This window comes from Streptopelia decaocto (genome assembly GCF_964273445.1).
Source record: "Streptopelia decaocto genome assembly, chromosome: 1".
NCBI lineage: Eukaryota > Metazoa > Chordata > Aves > Columbiformes > Columbidae > Streptopelia > Streptopelia decaocto.
In genome coordinates this window covers 16,063,835-16,079,826 of record NC_138663.1, presented here as the reverse complement: position 1 = coordinate 16,079,826, position 15,992 = coordinate 16,063,835, and the positions used below count along the sequence as shown (strand labels likewise).

Genomic DNA, 15,992 nt, shown 5'->3' with positions numbered 1-15,992 from the left:
ATGCAAATGTGGGTTGGGACAAGGCAGAAAACAATATTTAGGTCAGACATTGCAACAACTGTTTGTGAGTATGAAACAGAAGAGAAGCTGTCCAGACAACCCATAGAAAGAAATCTTACAAATAACAAGCAGAAAAAATGTGCTTTTTCAGTACCAAGCCTAACCTCCTCGTCACACAGACCCAAGCCAAAAGATTCAGCCCAGTCTCCAAATGCAAGACAGAATGGCTGAGCACAGCCCTGGCTCTGCCTTTCCCCCTATGTCGATGGGTTTCAAGGAGCTCCCAGCCCTCCTGGTGTTGCCACAAAGAGAAACCGCTTGTGATCCGCTTGTTTGTTCTTTAAGAATTTAGTCTCCCTTGAGGGAGGCAGACTTTGTTTGTAGACAGCTGACTTGGAGATAAATTAACTCAAAATCCATCTTGTCCACCATTTGGCTGCATGTTTAGAAAGAAATACTTCATGCTCCAGCGAAACACTGCCCTGCAGTGGGAGGAGGAGGGCAGGTGATCACCTTGGCAAAGCCAAGAGGGTGTCTCAACCATCTCTCTTTTGATCTTCAAAGGTGGTAACGCTCAGTTTGGAGTTCACTCATCTATGCTACAAATACCCACCCCGCGGTACATAGGATCTAACCACATTCTTCATTTCAGGTTTTTTAAGTGACTAAAGCCAGGGAATACACACAAGTTGCCATCCTCGCCTGGCATTTCAGGAGAAATGGTTGAACCTCTGGGCAACCACTATGTTGTAGCCAGACCTGTGTACTCGGAGAATTTATTCAATGAAGAGCATGAGAAATTGCACAGATACCATAAAACCTTTTGGGATCACCTGAAACTATATTTTCGGTAAGATTTTTTTTTTTTTTTATATGGAGCTAAGAACAGCCTGAACTGCCATTCTCTGACAGCACGAACCCCATCCTGACAAATTCCATCTCAGACTCCAACAAAGCAAACAAAAACTCATTAAACAAATACAATGTCAGATTTTTCTAAAGGATTTTATCTGCTGTTACCCTTAAGAGTCTTCCTACAGTTGTAGCACAGGCAGCTTCTCTTTCCCTGGGCACTTGGCAGCACAGACTTTGGGGAGACCTTATTCCAGCCTTTCAGTACTTAAAGGGGGCTTATAAAAAAGATGAGACAGACTTTTTAGCAGGGCCTGTTGCAATAGGACAAGGGGTAATGGTTTTAAACTAAAAGTGGGTAGGTTCAGATTATATAGAAGGAAGAAATTTTTTGCAATGAGGGTGGTAAAACACTGGCCCAGGTTGCCCGGAGAGGTGGTAGATGCCCCATCCCTGGAGACACTGAAGGTCAGGTTGGACGAGGCTTGGAGCAACACGATCTGGTTGAAGACGTCCCTATTCATTGCAGGGGGGTTGGACTAGATGACCTTTGACAGTCCCAACCCAAACCATTCTATGATTCTATGAAAACTTTGGTTGGAAGAGACCTCTGGAGGCCACCAGGTCCTCCTTGAAGCCCAGCTGGCAGAGTAGGTTGATCAGCACTGTGTCTGGGTGAGCTTTTGAACCCTGGCAGCCTGAACCTGAATCCTTCCCCCTTCATTTCCACTCCAAAGACAGGCTGTGGCCCAGCTGATCTGTTCACCTACAGGCCTCTGTCCTCTTGTGTCTTTACAGCTGCTCTCCACAAAGGGTCAAAAAAATTGCCTTGGGTTTGTTTCCCATCACCTCGTGGCTGCCAGCGTACCGCTTCAGGGAGTGGATCCTGAGTGACATTGTCTCCGGCATCAACACGGGGCTCGTGGCTGTCCTGCAAGGTACCTCCATGAAATGTGTGCTCTGGCACCACCAGCTGTGCCAGGCACAATGGGACTGCTGGCTTCACCATATGATACATGTCACCTTCCCTGGGCCTCTGTCTTCACAGGTCTTGCCTATGCTTTGCTGGTGAACATCCCCCCCGGCTATGGACTCTATGCAGCATTTTTCCCTGTCCTGGTCTATTTTATCTTTGGCACATCCAGACATATCTCAGTGGGTATGTTCAGGCACACCAACCGCCCTCCTCACTGGTAAAGAAGGACATGGTGGCACTTGGGGTCTCTAACAAATGCCTTGTGGTGCTCAGGTCCCTTCCCTGTCCTGAGCCTGATGGTGGGAGGAGCTGTTGTCAGGCTGGTCCCCGATGACATTGCTGGAAACGGCACTTCCACGAATACCTCAGCAATAGATGAAGAGAGGGTGATGGTGGCTGCATCTGTAACCTTCCTTTCTGGGGTTTTCCAGGTTGGTAAACATAGATGTGTGTGTGTTCACATGTATCTGCATGTGTGTATATTAACAGATGAATGGGGGATTGGCGTTCCCTTTTGTTATCTGCTGGTGCAGTCACCAAAGTAATTCTCTTCCCCTTCCCACACAACTGACCTGGGCTCACTGATTAGGAGACACCCGCCCCGCTCCAGTGACCAGGCACTGACTCATGCTCTGAAATCCCTGGGTTTGCCCAGAGCTGAGCCTACAGCCCACACAGGTCCACTAACCTACAGCAAAAGCCAATCTGCTGGGTAGGAAAAAGTAGTTGTGAGAGTAACGTGAATGATGCAGTCACAGCAGCGTGAGTAAAAGCTTTATCTCATAATAGTAAAGTATTTGGATTTGCCTTTTAAAAACAAAGCAATTTCTCCTTCCTTCTTAACATAGAGTTCCCGCAGTTCTTTCCTTCCCAACATATTTATGTCTGTGCTTCATGAAACGCTGGTACTCTGTGAAAATATGGGTACTGAAAACCCTAAGACTAAGGAGGTTTATTTTAGCTATAAAATAAAAATAATAAGTTTTAACTGCTCTAGCGATTTTACTAGTCTTGTGCTCTGTTGCTAAATGAACTTTTATTGCAATTCTGGTGACAGTGTTTTCCTTAATCCCTGGATATGTGGGATTAGGTTAAAATCTTTATTCCCATTAAATACAGTTCTTTTTGTTGCAGTGATTGCTTGAAAGTATGAATAAATCACACTGACGTATGGTCATTTTGCATTTCAGTTGCTTCTGGGAATTTTCCAGTTTGGATTCTTCGTTATTTATCTATCACAATCATTAATCAGTGGTTTCACAACTGCTGCAGCTATCCATGTTGTGGTATCTCAGCTGAAATTCATGCTTCAATTGTCTGTCCCTGGATTTAACGAACCACTTGGCATTGTCTATGTAAGTGCTAAGTGTTCATTATTTGATAATGCTATTGAAACCTGTGATGCACATCTGACTGTATATCACAAGGCAGTAATAACAGAACTGGGCATAAAAACAGCCAAGCAGGATGAAACACAAGAGAAAAACATAAAAGATGTGTTATTAGTATATGACCAATCTTTAAATTTATTAAAAAACACTAAGTTACAACCCGTTCGGCTAATTAGATAATATTTTCTATTGTGTGCTGGCGTACTTTAATGAAGCACTCAACTTTGCCTCAAGCATTTAATTATTCATTTTTACTGCACTGATATTATATATATTTAATTTGGATATGAGTCCATGAGGGCTGTTGGGTGAGAAAGGTGGAAGGAGAAGGGCAGGAAGAAGAAGCAGAGAGGGGCACCCGCTCAGTAATTCCATTGCTCCTATTTCCTATCGTACACGTGCCTGTTGCTCTGGCCCTGCCTCTGGGGGAGGACAGGAAGAGACGGTCAAGAGCCAGCGGAGGGGGCTTTTTGTGAGTTTTTTTGTTATTTGGATGATGCACATGCACATTCATCGGGGCTGACAAACCACGTCATGCCACAGGGAATAAATCCCAACCACCAAAACCCTCAGAGCAATTCAGATACAGGCCCTTCTGGAAAGGATAGTGCTACTGTGACACAACACTACTATTTCTAAAGCACTACTTTTTTTTTCCTGGTTTTGCAGACTCTGGAGGGTGTTTTCAGCCAAATCACAAAAACAAACATTGCTGACCTGGTCACATCACTTGTTGTCTTGGTTATTGTGTTCGTGGTGAAAGAAATGAACGATCGATACAAAGCAAAGTTACCAACCCCCATCCCGATCGAACTCCTGGTGGTAATGGTCACTTCTCTTTGATTTTGCAATTGTTCCATCTCTATGGTGATATAGGAAGCAGCCTTTTAACATTTTCTTCTCCTGTTCTGTATTAAATGATGGGTTGTCATTTTACTGGTAAGGAAAAATTGACAGCATTCATGAGCTACCACAAGGTGTTTTAGTTCTACTTAGCTGTTCTTAACTGAACTGAGTAAAATGTTATAAAATAGTATTTTCTTTCTTGGACAAAATTGGGTCTGAGACCAGCTGGCTGCAGTCGCACAGCTGAAGCCCCTCTGCACCAACCCTGCAAGCAGCCACTGAAGTCTTGGCCATCCATGGCCAAGCACTAAACAGTTTTGCCCTCCAGCAACAGATGGTTTTACCTCTCCAAGTGGCAGTGGGGTGAGGGAAACCTCATGTGAGCAGTGAGCTCCTAAAGCCATGGAAGATGTTGTTATAGATGCAGGTGGTGCTTGCTTTCCCCCAGGGCTAGCACAGTACTTGGTTAGAAAACACCTGGGTGGGATGTTCTCTGTTGCTAGTGAGATATTCTTATATATTCTACGTGTGATTTGTGAATGTGAACCCTTACCTGTAAGGTCGTTCAGGAATGACAGCTGAACAGCAAAGAGATGTGCAGACTTGGGCCATAATTCTGTCTCTAGTGATGAGACTTGAGGGCATGTGGGAGAATGTGCCTAATTAATGTGGGTTTTATTGTCTTTCAGACGGTTTTAGCAGCACTGCTTTCCCATTTTCTTAACTTTGAAGAGAAATTTAATGTAGCTGTTGTTGGAAAGCTAGAGGAAGGGTAAGTAGTTTACTTAAAATTCACCAGTGAAGCAAAAGCTCTCTCCATTTTGTCAGTGCTAAGTCAGTTCAGCTCTGGTTTTTGTTTAAAATAATCTGCTTCATCTTCTTTCAGCAGGTAAAGAAACATTTTGCTCTCAACAATATGAGGACACTTTCAATAGATAAAAGTTACTCACTAGACATGAAGTAACTGCTCGTTTCATTTGCCAAGACAGCTGTTGAGCAGGAGGTTGATATTTGTCCCTTTTACTGAACTACTCACTCCTGAACCCCTCCATGTCCCTCAAAGTACACGCGTGGTTCAGCAGCCACCACAAGCCCTGGGAACCCACCACAACATCACACAGTTCTCCTGCCTGCTCCCCTGCCACCAGCATCTCCCCGGGCACCATTGTCCTCAGGAGGCCTCAACAGCCGCTCTTCAGGAGTATATCCATACAGAGACATATATCCATATATAGGGTATATATGGATATATTGTGTGGATATCCAAATGGAGACTATATCCAGCTGTGCCAGAATTATGGCATAAAGAATTAGTAGGCACACATTAAGGTAAAAAGAGGGAGGAAGACATTTACTAGGACAGCCATTTACCCACTGGGACAATCTTGATTGCCTCTTGTAGCCCGGGGTTGTTAGTGAATGAAGCTTGCAGAGGAACAGCTATTTCTGCTCAGGAGTCTCCATTCTTCAGATTTCAGTTCACTGAAAAAAGAAAAGGGGGGAAAAAAAGTAAAAGACCAGAGAGGAATTGTCCCTTGGATCTGCAAAAGCCCCTGATCAAAAGCAGGAAATGTTGAAGCTAAAGCATCTAGCAGCCTGAGAGACTGGACAGTATTACCTGACTTGGTAAATATTCATCTAGCTGTCTAAAGTGCTTCAATGAAGCACACTGGGATATTTTTTTTGTTGCAATTAAGTGAAATTGTTCATGTGCAAACTAACTGTGCAAGGGGCCCAGCACCTTACATCCGTGTATAACTAGAAGGCAGAACTGTGCATGCACCTCAGACAAAATAAGCTGTCACTGGTCCTGGCCAAGTAAATGAAAACCTGCCGAAATACAAATTGAGCTGAGTGTGGATAAACAGAGTCCGTGTTCCGACCAAGGATTCTGCAAAGTTTTGCAGGATTCAGAGCCTCAATTCTGTGTCAGATCTCTCCAAAATGCTCAGTATGAGCTGGACCACTGCCTTGCTCGCTTGCTTGACAACTTGTCTCCTCTAGGCATGTCCTTAATGAGTAGAGTTTTTGTCTTTCAGGTTTCAATCGCCTGTTGCACCTGATGTAGGTGTCCTCCAAAAGTGTATTGGCGACAGTATTTCCATCGCAATTGTTGGGTTTGCAGTAGCCTTCTCTGTAGCTAAAGTGTATTCCATCAAGCATGACTACCCACTAGATGGCAACCAGGTAGGTGAATAATGCAGAAGTCAATGCAAGGCATTCGTCAACAGGAAATAAGTATTTTTAGGAGTGCTTTGCCTTGTGAATAACTGACATGAACTAGCTTTTAAGAACAACCTCTTCTGTTTTTATTTCAGGAACTAATTGCTTTTGGGCTGGGTAATATAGTTGGTGGATCATTCAAAGGATTTGCCTCCAGCACAGCCCTGTCGAGATCAGGTGTGCAGGAGAGCACAGGAGGCAAAACACAGGTATAAAAGACAACAAATCATGGAGGTGTTTATTGCAAGAAAGCTCTCTTTTTTCCTAGCTGACCATAATGCCTGTGGGCACTTATTCATGGTGGAATTGTTCTCTCATGCAGATTGCTGGTGTTATCTCAGCTGTCATCGTCTTGATTGTGATCTTGGCCATTGGGTTTCTCCTGGAGCCATTACAGAAGGTATTCGTGAATTTCACCTTGCGCTTCCTCCACTTGCCAAAGACCGGGCTGCTCCCGGAATCACTGAAAGTGTTCATAGGCTTTGGTGGGAGCCAAACAGGGTTTTGCAAAGCTTGGTTCTTCTTCCAAGATCATGACAGAGAGGACCACTACATTTGGTCCCTCAAAGGGAATGCAAGTGCCCAAACACAAAACATCACAGCACCAGTTTTTAGGTGCCAAAAGTAAGTGGGATTTGTGGCCTCAGGTCAGGCACCTGCTCTTAACCATGGCTAGGGAGGTTCCAGTGCAATGGATGGGGCATCCTGCCTCCCACTCCAGTGACACAATGCAAGGAGGTGCCTGGTCTTACAGCTGCACTTTGGCCCTATTTATATGATCTTCTAAGACTTAGTGTTCAACATTTGCTTTGCTTGCTTTAAAATTCGGCATGTATTTTGGCCTTTTTCACAGTCAGTCCTTGCATCTTTGGCTCTTGGCAACTTGAAAGGAATGCTCATGCAGTTCAAGGAAGTAGGCGTGCTGTGGAGAAAGGACAAATACGACTGTGTAAGTTCAGTTCTACAATACTCTGGGAAATAAATCTATGATGAAAATCTGCTTACAGGCTATCTTTATTCTTGCCTTACTTCACTAATGGGAAGTACAATTGTGGCATGCCTTTTTTACTCTTATATCCCTTGCTCATGTTTTCCTTTTTGTCCCACCTGCTTTGAGTCAATTCTCTCTCCTAACTTCTTTTTGGCAATGGTAGTTTTCATCCATGTCATCAAAAATCTATTAAAATACAACTCATGTAAAGTCAAATATAGAAAGAAGTTACAGAAAACATCTAAACACTTACACATTCAGGGACACTTTCTCACACTCACATGGCATGTTACAGAATAACAGAATGGCTGGGGTTGGACGGGACCTCTGGAGATCAACTAGTCCAACCCAGCTGCTAAAGCAGGTTCACCAGAGCAGATCGCACGGGAATGTGTCCAGGCGGGTTTGAATGTCTCCAGAAAAGGAGAGTCCACAACCTCTCTGGGCAGCCTGTTCCAGGGCTCTGGCACCCTCAAAGTAAAGAAGTTTCTCCCCATGTTCAGATGGAACCTCCTGTGCTTCAGTCTGTGCCCATTGCCCCTCATCCTATCATTGGGCACCACTGAAAGGAGTCTGGTCCCATCCCCTTGACACCCACCTTTGAGATATTTATAAGCATTGATAAGAACCCCTCTGTGGGAGACCATGGCTTGAAAGATTTAGTCCAAATAGTAAAGCTCATGGCTGTGGGCAGGACTAATACTCAGAAAATGTAGGCTCTTGGCTTCCTCGTTGGCCAATTCTTTGTGTTCCCAAATGGTTCCAGGCCTCAGTTCTCCCAGCTTCCAAATAGTTATTTACCATGTGAAAATGCTTTGAGATCTGTGGTGAAAAATGCTCTAAACATTTGTGCTCATCAGTCAAGTACATTCACAGCACCTATGTTTGCCTGTTTTGATACCCAGAGCACATTTACAACTCTCAGCTTTCCCAGGATCCTGGTTTACTTGTAACCGTGCCTTTCTGCTGGGTTTTTATTGAGCATTTAGTGAACCACCTATAGAAGATCCACACTCCTATTATTCTAAGCCTTTATTGTCTGCAAACTGTTATCCCTAGAAACACTCTGTGGTGCTAGTCAATGAGTCTGGCCCTGTTTTATAAGAACAAAAGCTAGGAAACATAAAACCCCTCACCAAAGGCTGGACAAGCTCTGAGATCTGTTGCTGCTCCCACCCTGAGCTCATGACCCAGGTCCTTGGCACGTTCATAACCACTGCAATCCACCTCCTTGTTACAGGTTATATGGGTGGTGACTTTCTTAGCTGCTGTTTTTCTTGGCCTGGATATTGGACTAGCAGCTGCCGTGGCATTCCAGCTGCTGACCGTGGTGATCCGCTCTCAGATGTGAGTACTTGTTTGACACAATAATATACGTCAGGGCCTCCCGCTATAAATTAACTCCCCCTGTGCAGAGAAGGCCAACAGCCCCATGCCTTGGTCTGTCCAGAAACCATGTATGGAAAAGTCACTTACAGGCGTGAACCCCTGGATGTGGGTTCCCACTTCAGTCACCACAGCTGATGTAGCTTTCTCTGATCCTTCCCTTCTGCCAGGTTTCAGTACAGGGTGCAAATAATCGTGTGTGTTTGTTCACAGCCCAAGCTGCACCGTTTTGGCTAATGTTGGGAGAAGTAACGTCTACAGAAACAGGAAGGATTACACTGATGTAAGAAATATATTGTTTCTTTTTCTATCTACTGCATTTGTGTTTCCATAGCAGATATCATTACTGATACTTTTCCTTCATTGTACAGATCTATGAGCCAGAGGGAGTGAAGATTTTCAGATGTGCATCTCCGATCTTCTTCGCCAACATTGAATTCTTCAGAGAGAAACTCATCACTGCTGTAAGTGTCTGAGGCTGTCGTTCTGAACATATGAATCGCATGATACATTAAGGTGAATACAACTTTCCAATAGTTACTATATATGCAGTCAGTCCACAGTTCAAAGATGAGCTTTTAATGAATTATTCAAATATTGTTGCCACTACTGTAATCCCACAAGTATGTACACACCTCTGAGAAAGAGAACAGCTTGACTCATGTAGAACTTCTACTATTACAACGGTCTTTTATAAGAAAGTTGTATAAACATAAATAATATAAATGGAGATTATTTTATTTTATGAGCATTTATATCCTTTGCACCAGTAAATGCTAGTTTACTCATCTTGCCCCAAGGAACATAATCACAACAGTCAGAAGAAAAGCAGAAAGAAATCATGCTATCAAAGAGGTCTTAATAAATTCCATGACAAACTGAGAGAAGGCAGCTGGTCTTTCCACAACCAGCATGGAGACCCAGGACCCCTTGGCCCTCACGACACCAGAAAAGCCAACCAAACCCAAACTGAACCAAATTTGCACCCATAACTTCCCTTTCCTGCTGCTTTTAGGGGAGAATCAATAAGCAATGTCTGCCATGAACATTGTTAATGAGCAGATTGTTGTTCACATGAGGGACTGAAGAACCAGGAGATCAGCATGTTTGGGTCTCCACGTGCTTGGCTTTCACCTCAGAAGAGTCTGAAGGCATTTTTTTCCTAGGAGTGCAAGTGCTCACACCACTCTCTTTACAAATACAGGCATTTCTAACATGTCTCTCCTCCACCCACTAGATAGATGAGGCAGACCACCTGCAGGAATTTCGTATTTTTGCAAACTTTATTGGACTAATTTGCCTGCTGTCTAATTTTGCTAAAACCAGCTAAGAGGTTCAAGAGACATATGCAGTCAGCATGAACGACTGGTTTTCTTCTTCAAGAAAACAAAATGATGTGTAGAGGACCCACACTGCAGTCAGGTAGTACAGGGCAGAGACAACCTGTGAGCTCTCTGACCTCGGTCCCCTGGGTGGCCACCTCATAGCGAAGACAAGAAGGACAAGCTCTGGGCTAGGCAACACTATACCAGTCTGCTGGAGTTACTGGCCTCTGCTACAGCATCGTCACTGCCTTGTAGCTGTCCGTGCAACATGTCCTAAAGCTGGCACAGATGGGCCTGTTTGCGGTTGTACCTGTAGACATCTTTCCAACCAAGAAAAAAGGCCCTTGTTTGAATTGGTGAAAAGTGGCAGGCAATATCAGGTGCAAACCATGCTCATCGTGACTATAAAGAAAAGCTGCATGAGATGCTGTGTCCTTCCCCCGGTGTCACTGGGTGTGTGGGGTTTTTTTTAATTATTCAAAGTGTTGTTTCTGCAGGTTGGCTTCAACCCACTGAGAGTCCTGAGGAAACGCAATAAAGCTTTAAGGAAGATCAGAAAGATGCTGAAGAAAGGGGAGCTGCAAGTGACACCCGTAAGTAAGGCAATTGCACCGGGGGGAGTTAAGCAACCCTCTCCCTGGCTTGAAGTGGCAGAGAACCGCTTCACAGCCTCCTGTCCTAATGAGATATGCTGCTCCCCAAGTTGCCACTTCATGACATAAACATGATTCAAAAATAAGATTTGAAATGGCTCTCACAGTAAGGGACCTAGAGCTTTACCATAGGCAGAGCTCGTATGTGCCCACTGCCCTCAGATGGCAGGATTAGATCCCACAGATGCGATGTTCATACTGTTAATGACAGGATAAAGCTGCTTTTCTCTCAGCCCAAATCCCACGTGCTTTTTGTTGACCTTTCCAAAACTACTGAGTGAAACACGTGTCTGACCATTGACTTCAGGGAACAATAAAAAGCCATCACTAACTGGTTCTGCTGATCAGGATTAAATGACTGATGAGAGGAAAGCCAACATTTCCAATTTCCTCCAACTGCAGGATAGGCATAGCTTTTCCTAGTGTAAAGCACAGGTGGGTCTTGCTCCATCTCATGGGTACATCTGCTTTGTGCTGCCAACACTTTTGCCCTGTGTGAGATACACTACTACCCAGGCTGGGTCTTTAAAAGATATATTAATTATCACTCTTTTCTCTGACAACACAGAAAGGCTTGATTTGCACAGCTAACCATACCCACGAGTCAGATGATGAATTGGACAACAACAGGATAGAAGAGCTGGACCAGCCCACCAATGTGGCAGACTTGCCAATACAGATCAACTGGGATGCCGACCTCCCCCTCGGCATCACTGTGCCACAGGTCAACATCCACAGCATCATTCTGGATTTCTCATCAGTGTCCTTCCTCGATTTTTCTGCCATGAGAGTCCTCCAAAAGGTAATTCGAATTCACAGGGCAGACAGTGATAGTATGAAAGAAAAGCATAGGAACATAGTTATACTTGAAGGATACTCTTGAGGGAAGGGTTGGCACCCAGAGGGATTTTGATAGACCTGATGAGTGGGCCCATGTGAACCTTATGAAGTTCAACAAGACCAAGTGCAAGGTCCTGCACCTGGGTCAGGGCAACCCCCAGCAGCAATACAGGCTGGGGAATTAAGGGATTGAGAGCAGCCCTGTGGAGAAGGGCCTGGAGATAGTGGTTGATGAAAAGGTGGACATGACCGGGCAATGAGTGTTTGCAGCCCAAAAGGCAAATCATACTGTGGGCTGCATCAACAGGAGCATGGCCAGCAGGTCAGGGAGGTGATTCTGCCACTCTGCTCTGGTGAGACCCCACCTGGAGTCCTGTGTCCAGTTCTGGAGCCCTCAGTACAGGGAAGACATGGACCTGTTGGAGAGGGGCCAGAGGAGGGACACCAAGATGATCAGAGGGCTGGAACAGCTCTGCTGTGAGGACAGGCTGAGAGAGTTGGGGTTGTTCTGCCTGGAAAAGAGAAGGCTCCAGGGAGACTTTATTGTGGCCTTTCAGTATTTAAAGGGGGCCTATAAAAAAAGACAGGGACAGATTTTTTACCAGGGCCTGTAGTGACAGGAGAAGGGACAATAATTTTAAACTAAAAGAGGGTAGACTCAGATTAGATACAAGCAAGTTTTTTTTACAATGAGGGTGGTGAGGCACTGCAACAGGCTGCCCAGAGAAGTTGTGGATGCCCCATCCCTGAAGTGTTCAAGGTCAAGCTGGACGATGCTTTGAGTAACCTGTTCTGATGGAGGATGTCCCTGCCCAGGGGGTTGTCCTAAAGGATCTTTCTTTAAAGGTCCCTTCCAGCCCAAACCGATTCTATTCTGTGAGTCTATCCTTCTTCTTAAAGGCATTTCTATATGAACTGGAAAGACAGTGGCAACCTTTGAGTTTATGTGAAATTTAATGTACATTTTGCATAGAAAAAGTTTGGGAAACAGATTAAGTAATCAATCTAAATTTTATTGGAATTAGAATGTTGGCTGTGGCAACCTTTATTCACCTGGTAATATTTTGGGAAGCTTTACAGAAATGTTTATATGAAATATGGCTTTAAACACCAGGCTGGGATTTGGAAATTAAAGTTTCAGTTCTGCTCCTGCTTTTGCTTCCCTGGATAACCTTGAACAAAGCAATAAGAACAACATTTTCAAACAGCAATAGCTAAAGTTACCTAGCTAGATCCACGTAGAGTGTGTAAATCTATTTCCATAGGTACTAAACACCTACCATATACAGTGGTAACTGCAGTTCTGCTTGAATCCCTGGTTCTAAAAATCTTCACAGAAGCTTTTGGAGTCTTAGTTTCATCATGTGTTAAGTAGGTACAATTAAGCCATACGATTTATGAAAGATAAATGGGCTAAATGTATTTAATACTGCCCCTTTTCGAAAAGATCAGTTGACCCAATCTGCTGCCACGTGAAGAGATCATCCTGCTCCAAGGTGCAGCAGAGTTTGAGTTTAGAGCTGTTTGCCATCATTCAAAATTGAATCAAAATCTTGAAGTTGTTTGTACACTTGCTGTGGCTAATCACCGTAATAGCTGTTATCAGCAAAAATAGCAGTATCTAAATAGTGCCTGTTTCTGGTTTAACAGACTTTGAAAGAATTTGTCCGGATCAACATCGACATTTACATTGCAGGGGCACACGGTGAGTACCTGTTTTTCCACCAGCATCACCTCAGATGCCTTGTCCCGCTGCCTTGCCTGTCCACCACCAAGCATGGCTTGGGGGGCTCACCCCAGTTTTACCTAACGGCCTTTGGTGACCAACAGATGCAGCTGAGCAGAGGCGTCATATTGCCCATGTTGTCCCCAGCAGGCTAGGACCACACACAACAGCTTGTTTTGCCTATGGCCACCACTGTGCTGTACAGCCCTGGGCTGCAAGACGCTATCACTCAGCCTGGCTTAGCCATTAAACAAGAAACTGAGCTCAAGTTCCGTTTTGCTTGGCATCAAGCAGGGCAGTACTGTTGGGTGTTTATATCCCATTCACTCCACATCAGTGAAGAGGAACCCACCTGCTCTAATAAATAAAACAGTGCTGTATATCAGAAATTCCTGTGTTCACTCAGTGGAGACGCTATTTCTTCATTTTTCAAGGCCCCCAGGTCACTTTGTGCTTTGATTTTGTTCCCCCACAGAGGGTTTCCTGGACAAACTGGAGAGATGTGCATTTTTTGATGAGGAGATTAAGCCATCCATGTTCTTCCTCACCATTCATGATGCAGTTTTACACATTTTGCTGAAGAAGGACATAGCCAGCTCCCCCAAATTAAAGCTCACTAAGGTAAGACTACGGTTTCCATCTTTCACTACTGTGCTGCCTTATATCACCCACAGGTACCCCAGCATGCTCTGCATAGCTAGCTGTGAGCTCTCTAGCATGTCTCTATTTAAAAAGTTAAGTATTAAAACTCAGCTGGTCTCCAATAAATTTGGAGAATAAAAGTGGCCCTTGATCCAGGTGCCTGGCAAACCTCTAGCAAAAGGAGTGAATAATTCCCACTGGAAACTGGCCTGGCCATGGACTTCACTTGAAGCCACCTCCTTGGAAAGAGCAGAGAGCAGGGATGGAGTCCTGGCCCATCCATGGCCACCCAGCCGGCAGGGACTGCTGCAGACTCTGCAGCAGCTCTCGCAAGGCAGACTTGATGCTGCTTGCACGTGGGCTTCCCAGGCCTGTCCGCCTGCAGAAGGACTGCTGAAGTATTCCAGATAAATCAGTACAGCCATATGTGGTGTCAGCCTTTCTGGGAGTGTTCTTAAGTCAAGAGCAAGAAAGGATCTCGCTTATGTTAAATCTGTTTAAGAGTACCTACCCCAGAATGCTGCTCACCTGGAAACTGATTCCACTTAGCTGAACTGGCCCAGCTCTTCTGCACTTCCCTGGCAGGGGTCATAAAGGGCTGACAAGTGAGAGCATCTTTCCTCCCAGATCAACTTCCCCGGCACATTTCAGAGATTTAAAAATCCAGGCCTCCTTCAGAGTGAAAAGGGAAAAAAAAGAAGCAATCAATTTCCTAACCCACAACTTCTTGTGTTCATTGCAGGAGAAGAGCAACAACGATGACTATATCATCATCACCAGCAATGGGCTGCGCAGCCGGGAGTGCACGGTAAGCCTCCTGTCCCAAGCAGCAGCACTCCAGACATAGGGAATGCAGCCCCAGAAGCTGCTCACGGGACCTGCAAGGTCAGATAACAAAAGCATCTTCATCCCCAAGCAGCATCCAGACAGCTTAGTGATGGGATTTGACTTAAGGCAGAGCCTTACAGGACGAGAGGGTGTCCTCATCTGTCCACTACATTTTCCCCATGATGAGCTCACTAGTAGAATGCCCATGTGGCAGAGATATCAGCATTAGTCCCATTTATCTAAATGTCTGGGGCAGAAGGGGAGTCTGCAGACAGGGATAAGAAAGGGACAAGCACAGCCTTTTGTCACAGACTAGAAGAGAAGGGCCACGGTCAACACACAGCAAACGCCTAAGGAAAAAATGTCAGACCAGGGTCTTCACACCCAAATGCTTCAGAGGAGCAAATTCTTACACATCACTCACCAGAGGGCACCCACCCTGACTATTCCTTAGGGAGGGTGACATTTATTTCCTTTTATTTCCTACAGATTCCAACAGAAACAAAATTTTAGAATTAATTTTCTAAACATAATATCCTCCAGCAACACAGAGTCACTTTCAGAAGATGAATCCAGACGCAGTGATGAGCATGAAGACAGAGGATAATTTTAAATACCTTTAACAGGATTTACTACATATGGTTATGTTCCAAGTATTGGAATGGGCTTGTTAGTCTTTTTATGTCTCTGTATATATAGAAATATATTTATGTACATACCTGGAGGCTAAAATCACATGGATTTTCTTATTTCCTACTTTGTTGACAGCCTACTCACAGAGTTGAAGAAGCAATTGTAACCCTATTTGCATACACTTGCACATGTATCTATATTATTCTGACAGTTTGTAGACAACCTGTACAGTTACTAGAGAATATATAAATATTTGAAGACTTGTAACTTATAACACAAATTAATAGTTGGGATTGATATTTTATCTTCAGCTTGTATATAACTTGTATAAAGTTTACCTTATGGTTTGTAAGATACCTAGTACACAGAGTTATTGAACTTGTTTTCAGCTGGTGCACGTAGTGACCAACGTATCTGCTGTAAAACATGAAGATGGTCGCAGCATTTTCAGACCCGAACATGATTCATTGACTTGGCTTGGGCGGGTATAACGTGCACAGGAGAGGATACTTTTACTGTAAACTATTAAATACTGATTTTGTTAACTCTGCATTGCTTGCCGCATTTGTCAATGCACCACCGAGGAGGCAGCTCACAACCCTGACAGACCGCTGGCCCCAGACTCAGCTCTGCAGGAGCTGGGGGTGCCGAGCTGCTGCGGAGGCTGAACTGCCCAGGTC

At 44.5% G+C, this 15,992-nt stretch overlaps 1 protein-coding gene across 1 annotated transcript; it reads left to right on the top strand.

Moving 5' to 3' along the window:
• Positions 1-719: 719 nt before the first annotated feature.
• SLC26A3 (solute carrier family 26 member 3) lies at positions 720-14,698 on the top strand (the record flags this gene model as incomplete). Its single annotated transcript, XM_082074963.1, has 19 exons — positions 720-850; positions 1,651-1,790; positions 1,901-2,011; positions 2,102-2,259; positions 3,019-3,183; positions 3,889-4,041; positions 4,755-4,837; positions 6,105-6,252; positions 6,384-6,497; positions 6,611-6,688; positions 7,142-7,237; positions 8,520-8,626; positions 8,879-8,948; positions 9,037-9,129; positions 10,488-10,583; positions 11,212-11,445; positions 13,134-13,188; positions 13,685-13,830; positions 14,594-14,698. The coding sequence occupies 19 exons, from the start codon at positions 720-722 to the stop codon at positions 14,696-14,698; spliced, it is 2,283 nt and encodes a 760-aa protein (XP_081931089.1).
• Positions 14,699-15,992: the final 1,294 nt, after the last annotated feature.